Source organism: Hylobates moloch, unplaced genomic scaffold (assembly GCF_009828535.3).
Source record: "Hylobates moloch isolate HMO894 unplaced genomic scaffold, HMol_V3 SCAFFOLD_5, whole genome shotgun sequence".
In the NCBI taxonomy this organism is placed as follows: Eukaryota; Metazoa; Chordata; class Mammalia; order Primates; family Hylobatidae; genus Hylobates; species Hylobates moloch.
Genome location: NW_026652280.1, coordinates 85680993 through 85705076, shown reverse-complemented (window position 1 = coordinate 85705076; position 24084 = coordinate 85680993). Strand labels below are relative to the sequence as shown.

The window sequence follows — 24084 nt, the reverse complement described above, 5'->3', positions numbered from 1 at the left end:
TTTTTTTTTTTTTTTTTTTTTTGGAGACGGAGTCTCGCTCTGTCGCCCAGGTTAGAGTGCAGTGGCGCAATCTTGGCTCACTGCAACCTCCGACTTTTGGGTTCATGCCATTCTCCTGCCTCAGCCTCCTGAGTGGCTGGGACTATAGGCACCCACCATCACGCCTAATTTTTCGTACTTTTAGTAGAGATGGGGTTTCACCATGTTAGCCAGGATGGTCTTGATCTCCTGACCTCATGATCCGCCCACCTCGGCCTCCCAAAGTGTTGGGATTACAGGAGTGAACCACCGCACCCAGCCTAAAAATATTTTTAGTAGTGACGGGGTTTCACCTCGTTGGCCAGGCTGGTCTCGAACTCCTGACCTCAGGTGATCTGCCCGCTTCAACCTCCCAAAGTGCTGGGATTACAGGCATGAGCCACTGCACCCAGCCCATCTGTCGTTCTTCTCTCTAGACTGAGCTCCAAGAATGCGGCACTATGCCTGTAATGCATCTGTGCATGCTTTCCCTTGGTAGACCCTGGAACACAGCAGGTGAATGCTTGAAGGGACAGTCTCAACCCTCTGCACCCTGCCTTAGTGGTTACTGAATGCTTGCATGATTGCATTTGAGCCTCACAACAGCCTCAGACACTGCCAGCACTCAAAAAATTACCTGCCATCTCGCTGTTGAGAAGAGGGGCCTGAAAGAGGTGATCAAGCTGCGAACCCAGGCTCAGAAGCCAACTGCCTGGGTTTAAGTTCAGCTCAATTCCTTATCAGATATTTGGCAAGCCACTTAATATCTCTCTCTCTCTCTTTTTTTTTTTTTTTTTTTGAGACAGAGTCTCGCTCTGTTGCCCAGGCTGGAGTGCAATGGCACGATCTCGACTCACCGCAAGCTCTGCCTCCCAGGTTCATGCCATTCTCCTGCCTCAGCATCCCAAGTAGCTGGGATTACAGGCATGTGGCATCATGCCCGGCTAATTTTTGTATTTTTAGTAGAGACAGGGTTTCATCATTTTGGCCAGGCTGGTCTCAAACTCCTGACCTCAAGTGATCTGCCTGCCTTGGCCTCCCAAAGTGCTGGGATTACAGGCGTGAGCCACCACGCCCAGCCTCTCTCTCTTTTTTGAGATGGAGTTTTGCTCTTGTCGCCTAGGCTGGAGTGCAATGGCGCGATCTCAGCTCACTGCAACCTCTGCCTCCTGGGTTCAAGTGATTCTCCTGGCTCAGCCTCCCAAGTAGCTGGGATTACAGGAGCCCACCACCATGCCCAGCTCATTTTTGTATTTTTAGTAGACACAGGGTTTCACCACGTGTGCCAGGCTGGTCTCAAACTCCTGACCTCAGGTGATCCACCCGCCTTGGCCTCCTAAAGTGCTGGGATTACAGGCGTGAGTCACAGAGCCCGGCCACGCCATTTAATCTCTCCAGGCCTAGTTTCCTCCACTGTATGATGGGGATAGCACCTACTTCAGAGATTGCTACGCCGAATAAAAGGAGCTGGCATATCATGCCTAACATATAACAAGCACGTGATAGAGGTTAGTGACCAGCTTTAGCCTCAGGCCAGCAGCCTCCCGCTCTCCCTACCCCGAGCGCCCCACGTGCCTCCTGTAAACAAGAGAGCGCGCAGGCGCCCCAAACCAGCGCCCATTGGTCGGCGCGCGGTTGCCCCGCTGGAGGGAGGACTCAGGCCTTGCTGGCCGCGGGCTCGGTACCGGGTCGGTGGGCGGTGCGTCTGTTGGGTCCGCGCGTCTGGGCCGCCGGCTTCGCCGTCGCCATGGCGCCCTGGCTGCAGCTCCTGTCGCTGCTGTGGCTGCTCCTGGGCGCAGTGGCCGCCCCCGCTCAGCCCCGAGCCTCCAGCTTTCAGGCCTGGGGGCCACCGTCCCCGGAGCTGCTGGCGCCCGCCCGCTTCGCGCTGGAGATGTTCAACCGCGGCCGGGCTGCGGGGACGCGGGCCGTGCTGGGCCTTGTGCGCGGCCGCGTCCGCCGGGTGAGGACGCGCCGGGGGCGTGGGCGCCGGGCCCGGGTCCGAGGGTTAGGAGCTTTGACCTAACATTGGGATGGGGCCTGCCCGCTGGACGAACCGATCTCTGGTGATGGGGAATGGGCAGCGCCGCACGGGCGAGGCCTTGGGCTCCGTCAAGGGCCAACCGTACCCACCTCACCTACTCCTCTCTCCAGGCGGGCCAGGGGTCGCTGTACTCCCTGGAGGCCACCCTGGAGGAGCCACCCTGCAACGACCCCACGGTGTGCCGGCTCCCCGTGTCCAAGAAAACCCTGGTGAGTGATGAGGCTCTTGGGGTTCCCCGCCCCCAGGCTGAGTAAGGCAGCAGTTGGATGATGACGGGTCAGGTCAAGACGCAGGGATCTGAGGCAGCTGCTGCCCCACCTTGAGCCACTTACCAGGCCCCAGGGTCGGAAACCAAGATGCTATAGGGGAGGATGCCCCGGTTCAGGCCGTGCCTCACTGTCCACTGTGATGGGGTGATTGCCTTAGGGGTGGCTCTCATCTGAGGAGCCTCCAGCTCCGTCTTGCCCAGATCTTGCTCCCCAGATCCAGATCCAGGCCCCCAGAGCAGCTTCTTCCTCTCCCTCCAGCTCTGCAGCTTCGAAGTCCTGGATGAGCTCGGAAAACACATGCTGCTGCGGAGGGACTGTGGCCCGGTGGACACCAAGGTTCCAGGTGCTGGGAGAGCCCAAGGCTGCTGGGGAGCCCAAGTCAGCCTTCACTCAGGGCTCAGCCGTGATTTCTCCTCTGTCCCAACCCCATCCAGACAACAGAAATGAGACTTTCAGCTCAGTCATTTCCCTGTTGAATGAGGATCCCCTGCCCCAGGTGAGGAACCCGTAGCTTGGGGAGCCAGCCGCTGCCTCATCGCCCTTCTCCCTTCCCTCTGGAGTGGGTTTCTCTGGTCAGCCTAAAGACTGGTCTGCCTATCCAGGACTTGCCTGTGAAGATGGCTTCAATCTTCAAGAACTTTGTCATTACCTATAATCGGACATATGAGTCAAAGGAAGGTGAGGACCCAGCCTTGGCTGTACCTGTTCCTATCAGAACAAGACTTTCCCCCCAACTTGGCACCTTGGTGTGGGGGAGGAGAAAGACAAGAGGCAGTGCACCTGTTCAAGGACCCCATAATTCCTGAGCTCTCCCTAAGCCTTCCCAGCCTGGCAGCCACCCTGAGTACCTGGCCCCTTCTCCCACCTTATCTTCCCGCTCAGAAGCCATGGGTCTTAGCTGGGCACGGTGGCTCACATCTGTAATCGCAGTACTTTGGGAGGCTGAGGTGGGCAGATCGCCTGAGGTCAGGAGTTCAAGACCAGCCTGGCCAACATGGTGAAACCCCATCTCTACCAAATAAAAAAAAGTACAAAAATTAGCCAGGTGTGGTGGTGCACGCCTGTATACCAGCTACTCGGGAGGCTGAGGCAGGAAAATAACTTGAATCTGGGAGGAGGAGGTTGCAGTGAGCGAAGATTGCGCCACTACACACCAGCATGGGTGACGAGCAAAAACTCCGTCTCAAAAAAAAAAACCAAAAAGAAGCCACGAGTCTCCATCACTCTGGCAGGGTGGGATGGGGCAGAGGCTGGATGGGGAGCCCTTGACAACATGGCCTTTCCCCACCACCTCTTGTGGGTGGTGTCCTTTATACCCCATTTTTTACTGCTTTTGCACCTGGAAAGTCATCACTTCAGTTTGGCCCTAAAAGTTGATCAGACCTCCCACTCCATCACTTGCATGTCTGGCCCCCACCCCTACCTGCTCCCCGGGAAACCCCTACCTGCTAGCCCTAATTGCCCTTCCTTTTATCTGCCTGGGGTCGAACCCCTCCTCTTTTGCTCCTTGGTCCTCAGAAGCCCGGTGGCGCCTGTCCGTCTTTGTCAATAACATGGTGCGAGCACAGAAGATCCAGGCCCTGGACCGTGGCACAGCCCAGTATGGAGTCACCAAGTTCAGTGATCTCACAGGTAGGGACAGTGGCCAGAGTCCTCATGGAGCCAGGAAGAGATAGGACCTTGCTCGCAAGGCCTCTGGTCAGGTCTGGCTTAGAACACTCTTCCTCCCCATGCCCTGCCCACCTTTGCCCGCAGAGGAGGAGTTCCGTACTATCTACCTGAATCCTCTCCTGAGAGAAGAGCCTGGCAACAAGATGAAGCAAGCCAAGTCTGTGGGTGACCTCGCCCCACCTGAATGGGACTGGAGGAGTAAGGGGGCTGTCACAAAAGTCAAAGACCAGGTTGGACCCCTAGAAGTGAGGGTGGGACATGGGCACTGCACTGGGGCTGACAAAGGGATCCAGCTCTGACTCTACCCATCTCTTGTAGGGCATGTGTGGCTCCTGCTGGGCCTTCTCAGTCACAGGCAATGTGGAGGGCCAGTGGTTTCTGAACCAGGGGACCCTACTCTCCCTCTCTGAACAGGGTGAGCATCTCGCTCTACCCCTCTGTCCCCAGCCTAGCCCCTCAGGAGGGCTTCTTGGGACCAGCCTTCTGTCTCCTAGAACTCTTGGACTGTGACAAGATGGACAAGGCCTGCATGGGCGGCTTGCCCTCCAACGCCTACTCGGCCATAAAGAATTTGGGTATGTATTAATGGGGTCAGGAGGGGCAACCGGAGCCTCTTTTCCCTGTGCAAGAAGTTACTTTATAATGGGGGGAGACATGAGTGCGAGAGTCACACAGAACTGGGTTCAAGTCTTAATGCTGACCCAGCCAGGCGTGGTGGCTCATGCATGTAATGCCAACACTTTGGGAGGCCAACTTGGGAAGATCACTTAAGGCCAGAAGTTCAGGACCAGGTTGGGCAACATAGCAAGACCCCATCTCTACAAAAAATTAAAGACGTTAGCCAGGTATGGTGGCTTGCATCTGTAGTCTCAGCTACTTGGGAGGCTGAGGCAGGAGGATCACTTCAGCCCAGGAGGTTGAGGCTGTAGTGAGGCATGTTTGTGCCACTGTACTCCAGCCTGGGTTAAAGACTGCTGGGATGAGCCCTTGATGAGGAGTCAGAAGTTTGAGTTGAATTCTGTCTCTGCCACTTTTCTTGCTGGCTACTGGACCCTCCTCCCCATCTCTTCCAGCCTCAGATGTGTCATTTCTAGAATGAAGACATTCTTCAGAGGGGATGGCCTATGGCCTGGGGTGGATGAGGAATATGAAACCTCGCGTAGAGGGCTTAGTCTGTTTCTGGCTGTGAATGGCAAATGGGAACCTGCCCTTCTCTACTCACCCCCACTGTTCCCCAGGAGGGCTGGAGACAGAGGATGACTACAGCTACCAGGGTCACATGCAATCCTGCAACTTCTCAGCAGAGAAGGCCAAGGTCTATATCAATGACTCCGTGGAGCTGAGCCAGAATGAGCAGAGTGAGTGAGGGGCGGGGTGAGATGAGGTCAGGTTGGGCCAGGGCCTGGGTACCTACTGATGCCACCCCTTCCCATCTCAGAGCTGGCAGCCTGGCTGGCCAAGAGAGGCCCAATCTCCGTGGCCATCAATGCCTTTGGCATGCAGGTGAGGCCCTAGCCCCACTGCCCCTGCCCCATCTCTTGTTGACCTCCCCGACCTCTTCTTGGAGTCGATCCCCTACTCCTTCTCCACCTCCAGTTTTACCGCCATGGGATCTCCCACCCTCTCCGGCCCCTCTGCAGCCCTTGGCTCATTGACCATGCGGTGTTGCTTGTGGGCTACGGCAACCGTGAGTTCCGCTGCCTGTCCTGCATCCAGCCAGGCCACAGGCAGGGGTGGGATCACAGCATCTCAGGTCCTCTAGAGGGGAAATAGGGGGAATGCCTAGGAACCCTGTCCTTACCCACTGCCTGGGCCATGGCCAGGTGAGCAATCACCATCTCTATGGAAGGGAAGCTGAGCTGTGGGAGGGTGAATGTTGATGGCCCAATAACCTGCAAGAGGCAGGTGGGTGGGTGCTTCCTCCCTGCCCCAGGGCTTCTCCCTGAGGCTGGTAGGTGGGCCCCTCGCTTTCTGCTCTTTTCCTAGTCCCTGTCACACAGTAGGCCCAGTGCAAGTATTTGAAGGGTGCAAAGTGATTAAGGTTCTGCCTGGAGAATTAACGGCCCTGATTCTTGCACTCTGCACTGCACCCCAGGCTCTGACATTCCCTTTTGGGCCATCAAGAACAGCTGGGGCACTGACTGGGGCGAGAAGGTGAGTCTTGCTGGCTTGGCCCCTGGCCCTCCAGCCGCCATCCTACTCTGGTGCCCTCATCAGCTCCCCATCTCCCCCCAGGGTTACTACTACTTGCATCGCGGGTCCGGGGCCTGTGGTGTGAACACCATGGCCAGCTCGGCAGTGGTGGACTGAGGAGGGGCCTCCAGCTCGGGACCTGGTGTTGATCAGAGTGGCCGCTGTCCCAGCCTGACGTGTCCAGGCCCCTCCCCGGGAGGTACAGCTGGCAGAGGGACAGGCACTGGGTACCTCAGGGTGAGCAGAGGGCACTGGGCTGGGGCACAGCCCCTGCTTCCCTGCATCCCACTCCCACCCTGAAGTTCTGCACCTGCACCTTTGTTGAATTGTGGTAGCTTAGGAGGGTGTGGGGGTGAAGAGTGGTATCTTGGCAGTTGAAGCTGGGGCAAGAACTCTGGGCTTGGGTAATGAGCAGGAAGAAAATGTTCTGATCTTAAGCCCAGCTCTGTTCTGCCCCTGCTTTCCTCTGTTTGATACTATAAATTTTCTGGTTCCCTTGGATTTAGGGATAGTGTCCCCCTCCACGTCCAGGAAACTTGTAACCACCCTTTTCTAACAGCAATAAAGAGGTGTCCTTGTCCCCAGTGTGGTATAAATGCTGAGTCCCCGGGGGTGAGGAGGGATGGCAGGGACTCCTGGCGGGTCAAGGTGGGATAGCTGGTCCTGCCCAGGAGCCTGAGGGGCCAGCTTCTGCTTCAGGAACCAAAAGGAGATGAGGAGAGACCCACAGAGGGATCTTTATTCAGAAGCACTTGGCTGGCTGTTCTCTCAGGCCCTTGCTCCGAGGGACAGATGGGATCAGCCACAGGGTGCACCCTCTCTCCGTCTTGCATAGAGAACCTCAGTGGTTGGGGTCAGAGGTCGCTTTCCCCATAGAGGGCACTGGAGAAGGCCACGTAGTCCAGAGCTCCAGCCGGGGCCCCAGATCCCTTGTAGGGCACCATACGGCGGATGCAGTACTCAGCCTGCTCGGCAGGGAGCTCACGCCGCAGTTCCTCGGGGGTGATGTAGTTCTGGGGAGAAGAGGCGTTGACGACCCACAGGTCCTGTGCCCTGCCCCAGCCCACCAGTCCCTCCACCGCCTGGGACTCACCTTGTCTCCTGCCAAGATCTTGAAGGAGGCCACAACTTGCTCAGTCGTGTCAGTCTCGGCCGTCTCTCGGGTCATGAAGTCTATGAAGGCCTGGAAGGTCACCACCCCTGCTGCGTTGGGGTCCACCATGGTCATGATGCGAGCAAACTCCACTTCCCCCTGCAGAGAGAGAGGCCAGGCACTACGCCCATGAGCACTAAAGCCAGGAGGGCTCCCGGTGTCCCCTCCTGGGGACTGTCCAGCCTCAGCTAGCAGAGCCCCAGTAACAAGGGTGTTCCCTTCCTCCAGAGACCTTAGCCCTGGCTGTAGGAAGTCCTTTATGGTAGGCTGAAATCTGCATCCTACCCACAGCAGGAAGTAGATTTGCTCCCTGGTCCTGAATTTTTTCCAGGGTCACACCCATTTCTGTAGTGCTCTTTCCCTACAGGTAAAAATGTTGCAAGCTCAGTCTTTGGGTCCACACAGAACTGGGTCCAAGTGAGTTTACCTCCCTGAGCCTTGCTAGCCCCTGTGTGGATGTGATGAAGATGCAGGGGATGGTGTATGTGAAGATGGGAGGCACACAGTAGGTGATCAGCACAGAGGAGGGGGTACTTTGGGACTCCTGGGAAGGGGCTGGGGAGCTCTCACCAGGTCATAGCCCATGGAGATGAGGCAAGCTCGGAAGTCATCAGGCTCCATCATCCCGTTCCGCTTCTGTAGGGGGTGAGTGGTTATCAGGCTTGGTCTCCAGCCTCCACCAGCCCCCAAGTGTCTTACCCCACAAGGCCAGGCCCCTGCTGACCCGGTCAAAGTGGTTGAAGGATGCTCGGAACTCGTTGAGCTGCTCTTGGCTCAGCCCCTTGGCGTCTCGGGTCAGTACCTGGTTCTCCACTTCATTGATGGTGCGGGCAATGGAGGTGAGCAGCTGCTCCCAGCCCACGCGGATGTGCTGGTGGTCAGGGGACAGGGCACTGTCAGTGGGCAGCCAGTGCCTGGCCACTGGCTCTAGCTCCACATCCAGTCCACTGAATGACCCTGGGCAAGTCCTCCCCATCACTGGGCCTCCATCCCCATCTGGAGGGTCCACTGAGTAACCCCCACCACCCCGCCCCAGCAGTCCTTCCTGTCTTTTGATAACCAGCTATGGCCAATCCTGGCCTGGTTTTGGACTGCTTTGTGACTCTGGAAGGGTCACTTTCCATCGCTGGGTCTTAAGGGACCTGGCCAAGCCAAACTGGGGACCCTGCTGGGACACATATGCTCTGTCCAGCTGTGATCTCCCTGGGCCTCCTCAGCCAGTGCTGCCTCCCCTCTCTCCTCAGAGGGTGTGATCCCACCTCCATGCTGTAGACGGTGTGCTTATTGTCGAACACCAGGCTCTCCTGCAGCAGCTGGTGGTCACCCTCCAGCCGGTCAATGTTAGTCTTGTAGTTGATAATGTTCTGCTCCTGCTGCCGCAGCCCAGCCATCTGCTCCTCCAGAGAGCCGGCTAGCCCTGCTGCCAGCCGCCCCACTTCCTGCAGGGGTTCCCAGGCAGCATGAGGGCTCCCAACTCCCTGTGGCCCAGCCCTGGCCCCATCCCCTCAGGTTGGACCCACTATCCCAGCCCTTACCTCCACCTTTGCCTGGATCCAGGGTCCAATGGCATTGGCCTGGGCCGCAAACTGTCGCCGGAGCCTCTCGTTTACCTGCTGCCGTGCCAGCTCCTCCTGCAGTGTCTGGTCACGGCTGGGCACCAGCTTTCGGACCTGGGAGAAGGGCGGTTATGCCAGAGCCAGCTCTGGGGGCTGGGAAATGGCTTTAGAGGAGATGGGCTCCAGCCCCTCAAACCTCAGCCCCTGTTGCTTTGAGCCAACTTGTCTGGGATATACAAGAAAGCTCTTGGGCAAGTCACTAACCCATGTGGGCTTCAGTTTTCTCATCTGCAAAATGGGGCTGATGGCATCATTTATAACTAATATGGGTGGATTTATAAAAGATGTCCACACACAAGGCTTAATTCTACTTCACATCAGTCCTGACGGGAGAATGCTGCTGTTACAGCTCATTATATACAGATGAGCCCAAGACAGACAAGGCGATTTATCCAATCCCACGTGGAGTCTGTGGCAGACCCCATATCTGAAGATGGACTTTATTCTCATCTTGGGCCACCTGAGGTTTCAGGGTGGTCAGAGTATGCAGGAGGGAGTGGGAGGAAGGCTGCAGGTGGCACTGACCATATCCCACTTGGTGTTGATGTCCTGCGGGCTGAGGGTGACGTAGGGATTGGTGGAGCAGGGCCGCAGCCCATACGTCTGGCAGATCTTCTGGATCTCACCCTGGATGCCCATGATGGCACCTCGCTCTCGGTCAGCCTCGGGCAGCGTTGCCTTGAACTGATCATGCGCTGTCAGCAGGCTCTGGGGGTGACAGGCAGGAAGCGTCAGCTGGTGTCCCCCACTTACCACAGGCAACAGAAAGGGCAGCATTGTGCCCCGGGCCACCCAGTGGTCCTGGGCAGTCTTGACACAAGAACCCCGGCCTCCTGTCTTCCAGCCCAGCACTCAGGAACTGGGGTTTTCCTCCCATCCCTATGCCCCAGGAGCCTAAAGTTGTGGGTGGCAGAATTTGGGGCCAGCTTTCCTGTCATCCTATCCATCCCCTGCAACCCTGGCACCCACCTGGGTCTCCTCCACAGAGTGTACCAGCCACACGTCCTGCAGGTCCTCCACGGCACCATCCAGCCAGTTGTTGAAGGGTGCGGCCCGCCGGGCAAACTCCAGTTGCAGCTGGTCAATGGTCTCCAGGAGCTTCTCCATCCGCTAGAGATGGGGGTCGTAGTGGGTCAGCAGCCTGCCCGGCAGACCTAGCCTCACCCACCTACCCATCCCCCAGCTCCCTGGACCCCAGCCCGACCTCTAGCGCATCCCGCCTCTTCTGGGTCAGAGTGCCCAGGTTGTCCCACTGATCACAGATGGCCTGGCAGCGGCTGTTCACCGAGGCCGCCTCGTGGTAGTCCAGTTCACTGGGAGCAAGAAGTAGGGCGAGTGTGGGTCCAGCCCCAGCCCAGATGTCCTAACTGCACTCCCGGGGCTGGAACCCGCGCCCCGGGTGGGGGTGAAGGCGTGCGGGAGCCAGGGCAGGTGGTGGGTACAGCTCGGTGCTTTCCAAGAGGGGGGTCCGGGCGCATTCCTCTGGGCAGGTGGGCGCCCGCGGGTCCTTAGCTGCAGTCCATGGAGGTGCTTGGGTGGAGGGGCGGGGTTGCGCGAGAAGGGGCGGGTTCATGGGAGGGGGTGGCCAGGCCAAGGTTGATGGGGAGGGTTTGGGGCAGTAAACCGGGTGAAGAGAGCGGGCAGATTAGAGGGCAGGTCACGGAGTGGGACAGGTCAAGCGCCAGTGGGAAGAGTGTGGGCAGCAGAGCGGGGTCCGGATGTGGGGGTGGGGTTCCAGGAGGGGCGGAGCGAATGGGACCTGGGTACCACGGCGGGGTTACAGAACCCGGGAGAGCCTAGGGTCTTGAGAAGGGCAATGGGGATCAGGGCGGGGCTCGCCGCCGGGGGCGGGGCGGGGCCGGGGCGGTGTTGGGGGCGGGCCCCCATGAGGCCCCTCCTACTTGAGCTCTTGGGCCAGCGCGGCGATGTGCTCCACGCGGTCCTGGTGCGCCGCCAGGTCGCTCTCAAAGGCCTCATGGCGCCGCAGCAACGCCCGCACCTCCTGTAGCGAAGCCGAATCGTAGTCGCGTTGGCTCAGCATCTCCTCCTTCCCTGCTCGAAGAGAGGCCGGCTCCGGTCACCCAGTGGCGGCAGGGGAAGGGGTGCGGGCGGGGCTGTGTGACCATGAAGCCTCATCTGCTAAGGTGGCGATCGCACCGGCCTAGCCTGTCCTAGGGGTTTGTTCTGCGGCACCGGTGTGATAACGTAGGTGAAACTCCTCTTCCGTGGCGTGATCCGTAAATGACATCAGCGTCCCCTAAGCGAGCTACGTCCAGGGGGCCCTTGGTACAGTTTTAGCATAATTTGACCTTAAAATAGCTCTCAACGATTCTGTAACCCCCATGAGCCCCTGACCTGGCTTCCTTTGTTCACTACTAAAATCCTCGACAGAACACCGAATGGATGTTTCTATCCAGAGTAATATATTTGACTCGTGCAATATTTTAGCGTCAGTATACTTTGAGTATGACATAAGTGACGTTAGGGTGAGGAATGGACTCACCTTTGAACACCTGATACATATAAAATAAAATGCTAAATGATGAATTAATCCGAGCAGATCTACAGAAGACCAGAGCAGAGCTGGGGGGTGAGGGGGAAGGCTGAGTTTACAGATAAACAGGCGGGTGTGTGGTGGCTCATGCCTGTAATCTCAGCACTTTGGGAGGCTGAGGTGGGTGGATCGCTTGAGTCCAGGAGTTTGAGACCAGCCTGGGCAACAAAGTGAGAACCCGTCTCTACAAAAATTCAAAAAGTTACCGGGTGTGGTGATGCACGCCTGTGGTCCCAGCTACTTGGGCAGCTGAGGCAGGAGGATCGCTTGAGCCTGGGAGGCAGAGATTGTAGTGAGCCGAGATTGTACTAGCCTGGGCAATAGAGCAAGACTCTGTCTCAAAAGACAAAACAAACAAACTGTGGCCCACAGAGGGGCAGTGGCCAAAAGAGAGGCCCAGGTTGCACCACAGCAAGTCAGGGTGGGACTAGAAATCCAGTCTCCGGCTTTCCTGAAGAGCACCTACCCTTGTCCTGTGCATTTTGCCAAGAACCTCCCCTCCTGCCCCTGCACACCAATCTCCACCCCAGGAGACAGTCCAGCCCCGTGAGGTAGGTGTGCCTACCCCGGGTCCAGGCTTCGTGCAGGGAGGCCTTCTGCCGGAACTTCTCAGCCAGGTGCTGGAGTCGCTGCAGGCGCCGGATCTCCGAGAGCAGCCAGTCCTCATAGCCCTTTTCCACCTGCTCCAGCCCCCGCCAGGCGTTGGCGATGTCCTGTGGAGCAGGCAGGGGTGCCCTCCATCACGGTTTGCCCATTGTACAGATGGGATACGGACCCCAAGGTCACCTAGGGAATGTATGTAGAGCTCACCGAGACCAGCTTGCCCTCGGAGGGCATGAAGGCAGGCCGGTGGCTGAGCCGCAACTTGGTCTGCAGTGTGTTGAAGTTGATCTCCAGCTGGCACTTTTCCTGAACGCGGGGTGGCTTGTGCAGACGCCGGTAGTCTCGAAAGTCCTCTAGCTTGCGCTGCATGGCACTCATGCTAGGCTCACCCACACGGTTCTCCAGCCATGGGACAGTGCGGCGGATCCACTCCAGCAGCTGACAGAGCCAGGCAGGGGCAAGGCAGAGAGCTCTGAGCTGACCTGCCCAGCTCACCCACCCCTCTCCACCCACACCCAGGCTGTGGCCAGAGTGTAGGTGGGGGTGACTTTGACAACTATGAAAGCAGAATGGGGTAGTACCCACGAGTCAGAGAAGAAGTGGGATGGTTGATTTCTGAGTCCAGGGGCTAGTATAGGCTGGCACAGAGCAAAGGGCCATGTGACTACCTAAATACAAGTGAATGGATCGATGTAGCAGTAAATGGATTAATGATGAGTGAATCAATGACTGACCAGGAGCTTGGGTTGGCAGAAGGGCAAGTGATGGGTGGGGATGGACAGGAGGAGGCTGGGAGGAAGCCAGGGCTACTCTGAGCAGAGGGAGGCTCTGCAGGCCCACGCTTGGGGTTAGCAGGGTTGGGAGAGCCAGTAGGGCCAGGGTGGGGAGAGCACGGTGGGAGCCCAGCCTCACCTCACTGGCAAGCTTCTCATACTCCTCCATCAGCTTCTCGTTTTCCTGGTTCACTGCCAGCACCTTGCAGATCCTGTTGGCAGCTGTCTCTGCCTGTGTGGGGAGTGGGCAGAGGGATGGCATTAAAGCAAGCTGCTTCCGTAAAGCCCTTAAAACCCAGAGCCCCACCGGGCGCGGTGGCTCACGCCTGTAATCCCAGCACTTTGGGAGGCCAAGGCAGGCGGATCACGAGGTCAGGAGATTGAAACCATCCTGGCTAACACGGTGAAACCCCGTCTCTACTAAAAATACAAAAAAATTGGCCAGGTGTGGTGGTGGGTGCCTGTAGTCCCAGCTACCCAGGAGGCTGAGGCAGGAGAATGGTGTGAGCCTGGGAGGCAGAGCTGGCAGTGAGCCAAGACCGCGCCACTGCACCCCAGCCTGGGCAACAGAGCGAGACTCTGTCTCAAAACAAAACAAAACAAAAGCAAAAAAAAAAAAAAAAAAAAAAACAATAAAAAACAGAGCCCCCAGCTGGGCATGGTGGCTCATGCCTGTAATCCCAACACTTTGAGAGGCTGAGGTGGCTGAGTTACTTGAGTCCAGGAGTTCGAGACCAGCCTGGGCAACGTGATGAAACACCATCTCTACAAAAAATACAAAAATTAGTCAGGTGTGGTAGCACGTGCCTGTGTAGTCCCAGCTACTGGGGAGGCTGAGGCGGGAGGCTGAGGCAGGAGGCTGAGGTCAAGGCAGCAATGAGCCGTGATCATGCCACTTCACTCCAGCCTGGGTGACAGAGTGAGACTCTGTCTCAAAAAACAAACAAAGAATGGAGCCCCTGCAAATTGGGAAAGGGATGGGGGGAGCATGGCTCTTAGGTAGGGAGGGAGTTTCCAAACCAGGGTCCTCTGCTCCTGCTGAAGACTGAGTGTATGCAGCTGGCACAGTGGCACTCCAACCTGCATGGTCTGGTGCCTCCAATGTTGGACTGAAGCCAAGGTTGGGCCCTTGGGTCCACAAGCCTAGGCAGCAGCACTTGGGCCACCTTACCTGCTCAGCCCCGGCAAAGGCATGGTAGAAGCAGGACACATAGGTCATGATGGCCTTCTCATCCGGCTTTGGGGTGTTCACAATGTCTGGGGGAGGACAGCACAGTGTCTACTGGCCAAAGCCGGGGGTCCCTCCCCAGGCAGAGAACTCCCTCTGGGTGGGAGGGCTGGAAGCATCTAGTCATGGCCACCAGCAGCCAGCCACCCAAGCCCAGTGTCTTCTCTTCCTTGAAACCCTCTCTCCTTACCCCAGGGCTCAGCAACTTCCCCACCTCCCCACCTTGGGGTGAGCAAAGTGTGAGAGAGTGGGTGGGTGAGTGTGAGTGGGCAGCCACTGTGGCCCTCGTGAGGGACTGGTCCATGCTGTCTCGTGCCTTGAACTATCCTATACCTCCCTCTGTCTGTCTGTCTTTCCCCCAAGTCCACAAGCTCCTCAGGGCAAGAAAAAGTTCTTCTCCAGCGGTGCCCACACAGCCTGGGCATCATGCATAGTAGATGCTCAGAAAGTGTTTGCTGCATCAGTTGACTATTGCCTTGCCTAGGCATGGGGACTACAGGCAGGACATGCCCCAGGGGAGCTGCCAGTCTTGGGAGACCAACATTATCCCAGGTAACCCAGATAACTGGGATGTGAGGCAGAAGGTAGGGCCATTACATAGGGGAGAGGTGGGAGAGGCTGGTCCTCTTCGGGGGATGGGGCAGGGGACAAGACAGAGGACTCCTGGAGAAGGGGACTGTGACCAGGGAGTGGGTTGGGGGCGGTCGGAGCATCCCAGGAGGAGGAAAGGGCCGTGCAAAGGTGTGGAGGTTGTACCAGGCCCAGTGGCGAGAATGTCGGGTCCTCCCCTGGGCTAGCTCACTCTCACCTTCTGCATCCAACATCTTGGGGATGTCCAGGTATTTCTCTGCCACCTCAAAGGCAGTGTTCAGGTTTCCGATGGGGTCATCCTAGATGGGTGTAAGAGAGGAGGGTGAAAGGTCAGCTGCAGGCAGAGGCCTTGGGCTGGGGTGGTGAGGGCCTCTACCTTTCGCAGTTTGGCGTAGTCGATGAGGTCAGGGCGGTGTCGGTGGATGAGGGCACAGAGGGCCAGGCCATCCTTCCAGCTGGACAGAGAGAAGGGGGTGGTCAGGCCTGGGTTCAAGCTGGGGCCCCGTTCTCCCCTCGGCCCAGGAGCACCCCCCAGAAGGACAGCCTCATCTGTAAAATGGAGTAAAGTACAAATCCCTTAGCTTGGCGTTTGAGGCCCATCATGACCAGATCTGGACCATCTCCTGCTAGCTCATCACGATTCCGTCATACACCCATGCTTAGGCCCAACCAGTTTCTAGATTTTTTTGGCCTCCAGCTTCCCTCTGGCTAGAATGGCCTTCCAGGGAAGTGTCAAACATTCCCTCTTCCAGGAGTTACTGGAACCCTCCTGGATTCAATTCCATTCCACTCAACAGTTACTGAGCCCTCCTTTCAGATACTGTTCCAGGAACTGTGCTGTGACCTTTTCCTTCCCTGTGGCTTGTGACAGGGACCAGCTCAGTGCCCTTCACTGACCAGGGAGGGCTCCTCTCTATGCCCAGTGCCCCACAGAGGCCCAGACACATTTGGTAACCAGCTGACAGACCTGGTGTGGAAGTTCTGCACGTTGACATTGCGGTACGGTGCTGTCTTCCTCTGGCACCACAGGAGCAAGCCTTCCTTGGCTGAGGTTTCTGGGTGGGGAGGAGGTGGGAGAATTCACTGGGAAGGGGTCCAGGTCAGCCCTCTCACCCTACTTTTTTTTTTTTTTTTTTGAGACAGGGTCTTGCTATGTCATCCAACTGGAGTGCAGTGACACGATCATGGCTCACTGCAGCCTCAACCTCCCAGGCTCAAGCGATCCTCCTACCTCAGCCTCCCTAGTATCTGGGACTATAGGCACATGCCACCATGGCCAGCTTTTTTTTTTTTTTTTTTTTGTATTTTTTGTAGAGATGGGGTTTCACCATGTTGTCCAGGCTGGTCTTGAACTCCTGGGCGATTCTTCAAGTGGTCTGCCCGCCTCAACCTCCCAAACTGTGGGGATTACAGGCCCCAGCCACTGCACCTGGCCCCGACCTCCTTTCCCATTGCTCACCTTCCACAGAGATGTCCTGGATGGCGAAGCGAAGGATGATGGTCCAGATCATGCCCAGGGTCATCTTCAGGTTCCCGTCGACGATCTCTGCAGGGCAGGGGTCAGGGGACAGATTTGCCTGGCATTCAAGGTCTGTACTATCTGGCCTCAGCTCACCTTCCCCTCTGATCAGCCCTCTGGCTTGTCTCCCATTTCAGGGCTGGCACCTAGTAGGTGAGCACCTAGCAGGTACTCAGTAAGCATCTCTTTTTCTTTTCTTTCTTTCTTTTTTTTTTTTTTTTTTTTTTTTTGAGATGGAGTCTCACTCTATCGCCCAGGCTGGAGTGCAGTGGCAGGATCTCTGCTCACTGCAAGCTCCACCTCCCAGGTTCACGCCATTCTCCTGCCTCAGCCTCCTGAGTAGCTGGGACTGCTACAGGCGCCCACCACCACGCCCAGCTAATTTTTTGTATTTTTAGTAGAGAAGGGCTTTCACTGTGTTAGCGAGGATGGTCTCAATCTCCTGACCTCGTGATCCGCCCGCCTCCACCTCCCAAAGTGCTGGGATTACAGGTGTGAGCCACCACGCCCGGCCTCTTTTTCTTTTCTTTTCTTTTTTTTATTATTATTTTTTCTGATGGAGTCTCCCTCTTTGCCCTGGCTGGAGTGCAGTGGTGCGACCTCGGCTCACTGCAACCTCTGCCTCCTGGGTTCAAGTGATTCTCCTTCCTCAGCCTCCCTAGTAGCTGGGACTACAGGTGTGCACCACCAAACCCGGCTAATTTTTTTGTATTTTTAGTAGAGATGGGATTTCGCCATGTTGGCCAGGCTGGTCTCGAACTCCTGACCTCAAATGATCCACCCACCTCAGCCTCCCAAAGTGCTGGGATTACAGGCATGAGCCACTGCACCCAGCTGCATCTATCTTTTTGGGGGTGACAGAGTCTTGCTCTGTTGCCCAGGCTGGAGTGGAGTGGTGTGATCTCGGCTCACTGCAAACTCCACGTCCTGGGTTCAAGTGATTCTCCTTCCTCAGCCTCCCTAGTAGCTGGGACTATAGGTGTGCCCCACCAAACCCGACTAATTTTTTTGTATTTTTAGTAGAGATGGGGTTTCGCATTGTTGGCCAGGCTGGTCTCGAACTCCTGACCTCAAATGATCCGCCCATCTCAGCCTCCCAAAGTGCTGGGATTACAGGCGTGAGCCACTGCACCCAGCTGCATCTAGCTTTTTGGGGGTGACAGAGTCTTGCTCTGTTGCCCAGGCTGGAGTGCAGTGGTGTGATCTCGGCTCACTGCAACCTCTGCCTCCAGGGTTCGAGTGATTCTTCTGCCTCAGCCTCCTGGGTAGCTGGGACTACAGGTGCACACCACCATGCTCAGCTAATTTTTGTATTTTTAGGAGAGATGGATTTCACTGTATTGGCCAGGCTGGTCTCGAACTCCTGACCTCGTGACCTGCTTGCCTTGGCCTCCCAAAGTGCTGGGGTTACAGGTGTAAGCCATCACCCCTGGCCCGCATCTATTTTTTTGTTTAGTTGGTTGGTTTTGGGAATTTTTTGAGATGGAATTTTCTCTCTGTGTGTTTGTGTGTGTGTGTGTTTGTGTGTGTGTGTGTGTGTGACAGAGTCTCTCTCGTCCCTCAGGCTGGAGTGCAATGGAGCAATCTTGGTTCACTGCAACCTCCGCCTCCCAGGTTCAAGGGATTCTCTTGCCTCAGCCTCCAGAGTAGCTGGGATTACCGGCGTGCGCCACCATGCCCAGCTAATTTTTGTGTTTCTAGTACAGACGGGCTTTCACCATGTTGGCCAGGATGGTCTCGAACTCCTGACCTTAGGGTGATCCACTTGCCTTGGCCTCCCAAAGTGCAAGATTACAGGCGTGAGCCACTGTGCCTGGCCAAGATGGAGTTTTGCTATGTTGCCCAGGCTGATCTCCAACTCCCGGGCTCAAACAATCCTCCCGCCTCAGTCTCCCAAGTAGCTGAGACTACAGGCACGTGCTACCATGCCTGGCTTGTTATTTAGAAATTATTTCACCGAACTCTTACTAGGGTTCGGGGCTGCGATGGCACTTTGGGTATATTGGCTTTTCTTTCTTTCTTTTTTTTTTTTGAGATGGAGTCTAGCTTTGTCTCCAGGCTGGAGTGCAGTGGCAAGATCTCGGCTCACTGCAACCTTTGCCTCCCAGGTTCATTTGATTCTTGTGCCTCAGCCTCCCAAGTAGCTGGGATTACAGGTGTGCGCCACCACACCCAGCTGATTTTTGTATTTTTAGTAGAAATGGGGTTTTGCCATGTTGGCCCGGCTGGCCTCAAACTCCTAGCCTCAAGCGGTGCACCCACCTCGGCCTCCCAAAGTGCTGAGATTACAGGCGTAAACCACCATGCCTGGCTGGTACATTGGCTCTTTACAGGCTCTCTTGCAAGGCAGGGATATTTTCATTGCTGAGATGAGGAAACTGAGACTCACAGAGGTGATTTGCTGATGTCAAGAGAGGCCCCCGTGCCCTGCCCAGGACCCTTCCTGCCACTTCCTCACCTTCAGCACCAATGGACACCAGCTTAACCCCCTTGCTGGCAATGAAGTCCAGGGCCTTGTTAACGTTGGCGATTTTGTGGAAGCGCATCTTGCCTTTATCTGGCCTGGGCAGCCTCTCTCCTGGGTATAAGAAGAGAGGCCAAGGGCCAAAGGTCATGAGAGGCATCTGAAGCCATTGTCTGCAAACCCTCCCCTCCCTACCAAGTCCCGTCCAACATTCCGCCACCCTATTCCCCCTGCTGTCCAGATGTTCCTGGGTCCTGGGGCCCAGGTGCACTGATTTGCCATCCTCACCTGAAATGACCTCCAGGAGCAGCATGAGTTTGAGGCCATTGCGGAAATCTTCCTCGATGTTCTCGATCTGGGTGCCTGCCTTGCGCAGGTGTGAGTTGCACCAGGCAGTGAAGGTCTGGGGACAGAAGACAGCACTCAAACCCTACGAACGGCTCTTGGGGATGTGGGGCACAGTCCTGTCTCCTCAGTCAGGGTAGGTCTCAGGGTCTTGTATTTCTGGATTCAAGTCTCAGCTCAGCTCAGCCACTGACTTACCGTGCATCCTGGGCCAGTCCCTTTCCCTCTCTGAGCTTTAGTTTCCCTGAGAGGGGAGAAATGGGGTCTGGGACCCATGCAGGTCCCAGTTCAGACTTGGGGCACACGGCCACCAGCACTCCAGCCTTGGGGGTCTTAAACACTGGAGGGCCCTTAGAAAATGTTAACACATTCAAAGTGTGGGGCCCTCTGAGGTTTTGAACTACAGGAGCCAGTGCAGGGTGATATTGCCTTTCTGAAATCTGAAAACTCCTGGACTGAAGCACATCTGGCCCTCAGGGTTTTGCCTAAGGGACTGTCTCTGTGTTTCTATTTTCTCAGTTTCACTGACATTCTAGGGTTGTAAATTGGCCTCCAAGTAGACCCTAAGTGTGCAAGGACTCTGTGGGCTGTTGGAACGTCAGCTGGCACTCAGGCCCAGCCTGATCTCATTTGGTTTTTTTAGAGAGAGACAGGGTCTTTACTATGTTGCTCAGGCTTGTCTCAAGCTCCTGGGCTCAAGTGATCCTCCTCCCTCGGTCTTATGATGTTGCCCAGACTGGTCTCAAGCTCCTGGGCTCAAGTGACCCTCCTGCCTTGGCTTCCCAAAGTGTTGGGATTACAGGCATGAGCCACCATGCCTGGTCTGATCTCATTTCTGGGGGTGACTGCCCACCCCTTCCCCAGAAGTCAGCCTCAGCCTCAGCCTCCTTCTGAGATGGGAGGGATGGTACAGGGCTGTGTGTCTGTTGGGGATAGGGGTGACATGACACTTGGTACACAAGTTTCTGCCAACCTACTGCCCTTCAGGTCCTGAATTCTGCCTCTCCATAGACTACATGGTAGAGTCAGGGTGGGCTCCAAGGCCAACTGGGCCACTCATGCTCTGTGATCTAGGCTCAGCCCCTTTCCCTCTTCGGGGCTTGGTCTTCCCATTTGTGTAATTAAAGGATCAGAATCTATGATGTCTTAGGTCTTTCCTCTTCCAACCTGGCAGGATTCTTGGATTCAGAGCATCCCCACACCACAAAGCAGATACTCCTGGGCGGTGGCCCTGGGAGCCATTTGGAATTCTTCCCCTCAGCCACCTTTCCTTCCTCAGACCAGCTTGACAGATGCCCTGGGAGCTGGACATGGAAGATGATGCGTTAAATACTTGAGGGGCTGTCATTGCTAAGGGAAGGGAGTGAGCTTCCCATCCCTGGAGGTATGTAAGTAGGCACTGAGTACAGCTTGATGGGAACCCAAGCACTGAATAGGGCAGTTAGATTTCCTGCAGTTCCCTCCAACCCTAGAGTCTAAGATGCTTTGAGTTTGGAAAGGGCAGGGGTACAGGCAGATCTGGGTGGTGCCAAACAGGACTCTTTTTTTTTTTTTTTTTTTTTTTTTTGAGACAGAGTTTCGCTGTTGTTGCCCAGGCTGGAGTGCAATGGTGCGATCTCGGCTCACTGCAACCTCTGCCTCCCTGGTTCAAGCGATTCTCCTGCCTCAGCCTCCCAAGTAGCTGGGATTACAGGCATGCACCGCCATGCCCTGCTAATTTTGTATTAGAGTAGAGATGGGGTTTCTCCATATTGGTCAGGCTGGTCTCGAACTCCCAACCTCAGGCTATCTGCCCGCCTCGGTCTCCCAAAGTGCTGGGATTACAATCATGAGCCACCACTCCCAGCCCAAACAATACTCTTAATGAGATGTGGTTCCTGCCCTAAGGGAGCTCACAGTCCATCCAAGAGTCACGTTGGTCTGAGAAGTGCTCTAAGTGGTTGCCAAGGAATTTATGGGAGGGACGCTGCGGATCAGGGTGGGGGCCTCTTAGGGAAGGCGAGTATTTCATCAGAGCTGTGATGGGCAGGAATTATTCAGGAAGGGAAGGGCAGGCAAGGGCATTTCAGGCAGGGGCTGCCATGCGGGCAAGTGCTCGGTGGCTGTGAGAAACAGTTGCTACGTTTGTCAGACTACAAGGATCTGGCCACTGCTGGAATGGAGCTGGGGTTGTTGGGGTATAAGTGGTGAGAGGCGGGCCGGAGGGGCAGCAGGGGCCAGGTCATGCGCGATCTTGGATGCTAAGCTGGGGAGTTAAAATTTGATCCGGAAGGCAACAGGGAGTCAGGGAAGCCTCAGGCAGGAGGGAGGTGGGCAGAACTGTCCATGCTGGTTGCAGAGTGGAGATGAATGGCTTGACGCGGCAGAAGGCAGAAGTGAGGAGGCAGTCACTGGGATCAGGGCAAGAGAGTAAGGGTGTCAGTGTGGGGGACAAGGCAGGATCGGATGGATGAGACAGAAATGTTGGAATGTAAGCTCCCATGGCAGGGGCTTTATTTTGTCTACTGCCGAATCCCAGCACCTAAAACAGTGCTGGCACATGGTAAGACATCAGGTGGGAGGAGGCAGCGTGCTGCTCCAAGACTGTGTGAAGGAAGCCCTTGGATGGAGGAGTCACTGGGGAGAAAGGGAGCATAGAGGAACAGGGAGGGGTCAGGGCTAAAGCTGAGCACAAGGATGTTTATTACCACCTTTCTTTTTTTTTTTTTTTTGAGACGGAGTCTCGCTCTGTCTCCGAGGCTGGAGTGCAGTGGCGCAATCTCGGCTCACTGCAAGCTCCGCCTCCCGGTTTCACACCATTCTCCTGCCTCAGCCTCTCCGAGTAGCTGGGACTACAGGCGCCCGCCACCACGCCCGGCTAATTTTTTTGTATTTTTAGTAGAGACGGGGTTTCACCATGGTCTCGATCTCCTGACCTCGTGATCCGCCCGCCTTGGCCTCCCAAAGTGCTGGGATTACAAGCGTGAGCCACCGCGCCCGGCCATTACCACCTTTCAATAAACAACGCTGGAAGAGAAAGAAATGAGCCAAATGTCCAACTACAAGGGATGCTGATTGATTTTCAGAGCCTCTATGCTGTGCAGCCGTTGAATGAGTGGATGAGATGGTGACTGCAAGTTGGGATGAACAGATGTTCCTGATAATTTGTTAGGTGACAAAGGCAAGTTACAGACTGGCACGTGTCATATGAGGGGCATGCGGACCTGGATCTCGGAGAGGCCTGGGTAGGGGTAGGGATAGGAGATGTTGCGGAACAGGTGGCAGCTGGAGCCAAGGACAGGGATGACATCACCAGGAAATTGCCGAACCTGGGACTGCAGCTGTGCTTGGAGACAGGTGCAGGGGGAGCCTAAGGGGAGGCCTGTCACCCGGGGCACCCCAGCCAAGTCAGCGGAGCCTCTTGGCCCTTGGGGTCATCTCCTGTCATCTAACCCAGCAGAAGTGCTCTGATTCTAAATTCTAGGACTCTCAGATCCTTCAAATTCCACTGAGTACCCCAGTACCCTGCCCTTTCCTGAAGTCATACAGTGTTGGCACATGCTGAGCAGGGTCCAATGGCCTCATGGTGCCCTCCTGGTTACCCCTGGCTGCCACTCTCCAAAGTATTCTCCCTCTGGCCCGGATCATTTTCCCTTTGGGAACCCAGGTGTCCTGCCCCCTCTACTTGGGAAAGTCTGGGAGTGAAAATAGCTCAGGGAGGGAGGGGCCCTGAGTGCCCAACGGGCTGGGCCTGGGCAGCAGCTGCCCCTGTGCCCCTCTTCAGCGCCCCCGAGGTGCTGCCTCAGCACTACGTGTCCATCTGGCTGGAGAGTCAGGTTACTGTGTAAGGGGACCCAGGTCTCCCCTCCTCCCGACCTATGGCCTTTTCAGCAGACTCAGGGCCCCATGCCTGGGGTAACTTGGGAAAGAATGGGGGTGGGGAAAGGGGTACAGATCCTCAGGTTGCAGGGGTCCTGATGTCTGACAGTCTGTGATTTGGGGCCTGTCTGTGCTCCTTTCTGGGCTTCAGTTTCTTCAATTCTTAAATGAGATACAGCGACTATGGACCCCACCCTGGAGATGAGGTGGGTGGGGTCTGAGAGGACCCTTCTCACCACCCCCACACTCCCAAGTCCACTAGTTGCCTGGCTGCAAGCCCTCAGGGTGGGGTCTGGGAATATTTAACTACAGAGTGGTGGGAGAAAGATTCTTCTTCCTGAACCCCCTAACTTGGATCTCCTGGGGTTTGCCCAGCCTGTTTTCAGCAGCAGAAGTGGGGCAGTGGGCCCAGGGGAATGAACCCTGGGGGGGCGGGGGTGGCGAGTCCAGAAACTCTCTTGTCATTTAAACCCCTCTTGAGAGCTCCCAGCCCTCTCCTCCAGCCCTGGGGACAGCAGGCAGCTGATGGGCAGAGCCTGGGCTGGGGATTAGCACTCTAGGTTAAAGACAAGCTCTGCCCCTGCTCTGCTGAGATGCCCAGGACAAACCGCCCGGCCTCTCAGGCCTCGGTTTTACTGTCAGGAAATGGGCGAGCACTCACTTTCCGCTGCTGCTTCTCCCAGGCCGGGTCCAGCAACAGGTCGCGGTCCCAGTCCTCCTCCTGTTCCATGTACTCGCCGCCCCCGCCGCCGCCCGCGAAGCGCCCCTCCCTGGCCCCCAGACCCTCGGGCTGCATAACCATCATCATCTCGATCGGGCTCCTGGCTTCGCTCCGCTCGGCGCGCTCTAGGACACCCGGGCCCCATTAAGTAGGGCCCAGCCCAGACCCAGATCGAATTCGCACTAAATATGGGGGAGGAGGGAGGGGCCGGATGGGGTGAAAGAGCTCGGGTTGGACCCGGCAAGCGGTTGTCCTGAAGCCGGGGACTGCGGAACTCGGGGGCGCCGGGGTGGATCTCGCGGCGGAGATCCTGGGTTTGCATTCCCGCTCCGCTGCTGGGGCGCTGTGTGACCTTGAGAAATCCACGGGACCTCTCTGAGTCTGTTTCCTCCTCGCCACAATAGAAAGGCCGATAATAATAGCGGCCGCGGGCCGCCCTAGAGGCTGCCCTCTGGAGCTCCTCGTGA

General features: G+C 56.5%; 2 protein-coding genes across 2 annotated transcripts; one reads left to right on the top strand and one right to left on the bottom strand.

Moving 5' to 3' along the window:
* The first annotated feature begins 1652 nt into the window (after positions 1 to 1652).
* CTSF (cathepsin F) lies at positions 1653 to 6772 on the top strand. Its single transcript, XM_032153560.2, is given in 14 exon segments — positions 1653 to 1978; positions 2170 to 2268; positions 2587 to 2691; positions 2693 to 2824; positions 2931 to 3006; positions 3847 to 3960; positions 4084 to 4229; positions 4318 to 4414; positions 4494 to 4574; positions 5238 to 5357; positions 5438 to 5502; positions 5596 to 5686; positions 6095 to 6153; positions 6235 to 6772. Coding segments are annotated over 14 exon segments (1473 nt in total). The 5' UTR covers positions 1653 to 1765; the 3' UTR covers positions 6310 to 6772.
* Positions 6773 to 6910: 138 nt separating this feature from the next.
* ACTN3 (actinin alpha 3) lies at positions 6911 to 19090 on the bottom strand. The gene is given in 20 exon segments (XM_058439783.1): positions 6911 to 7279; positions 7282 to 7444; positions 7916 to 7981; positions 8070 to 8216; positions 8605 to 8784; positions 8881 to 9015; positions 9487 to 9669; positions 9931 to 10071; positions 10166 to 10274; positions 10863 to 11013; positions 12081 to 12228; positions 12326 to 12556; positions 13031 to 13123; positions 14063 to 14148; positions 14928 to 15009; positions 15087 to 15165; positions 15678 to 15765; positions 16170 to 16256; positions 18688 to 18807; positions 18982 to 19090. Coding segments are annotated over 20 exon segments (2547 nt in total). The 5' UTR covers positions 19007 to 19090; the 3' UTR covers positions 6911 to 7046.
* Between the last annotated feature and the right edge of the window lie 4994 nt (positions 19091 to 24084).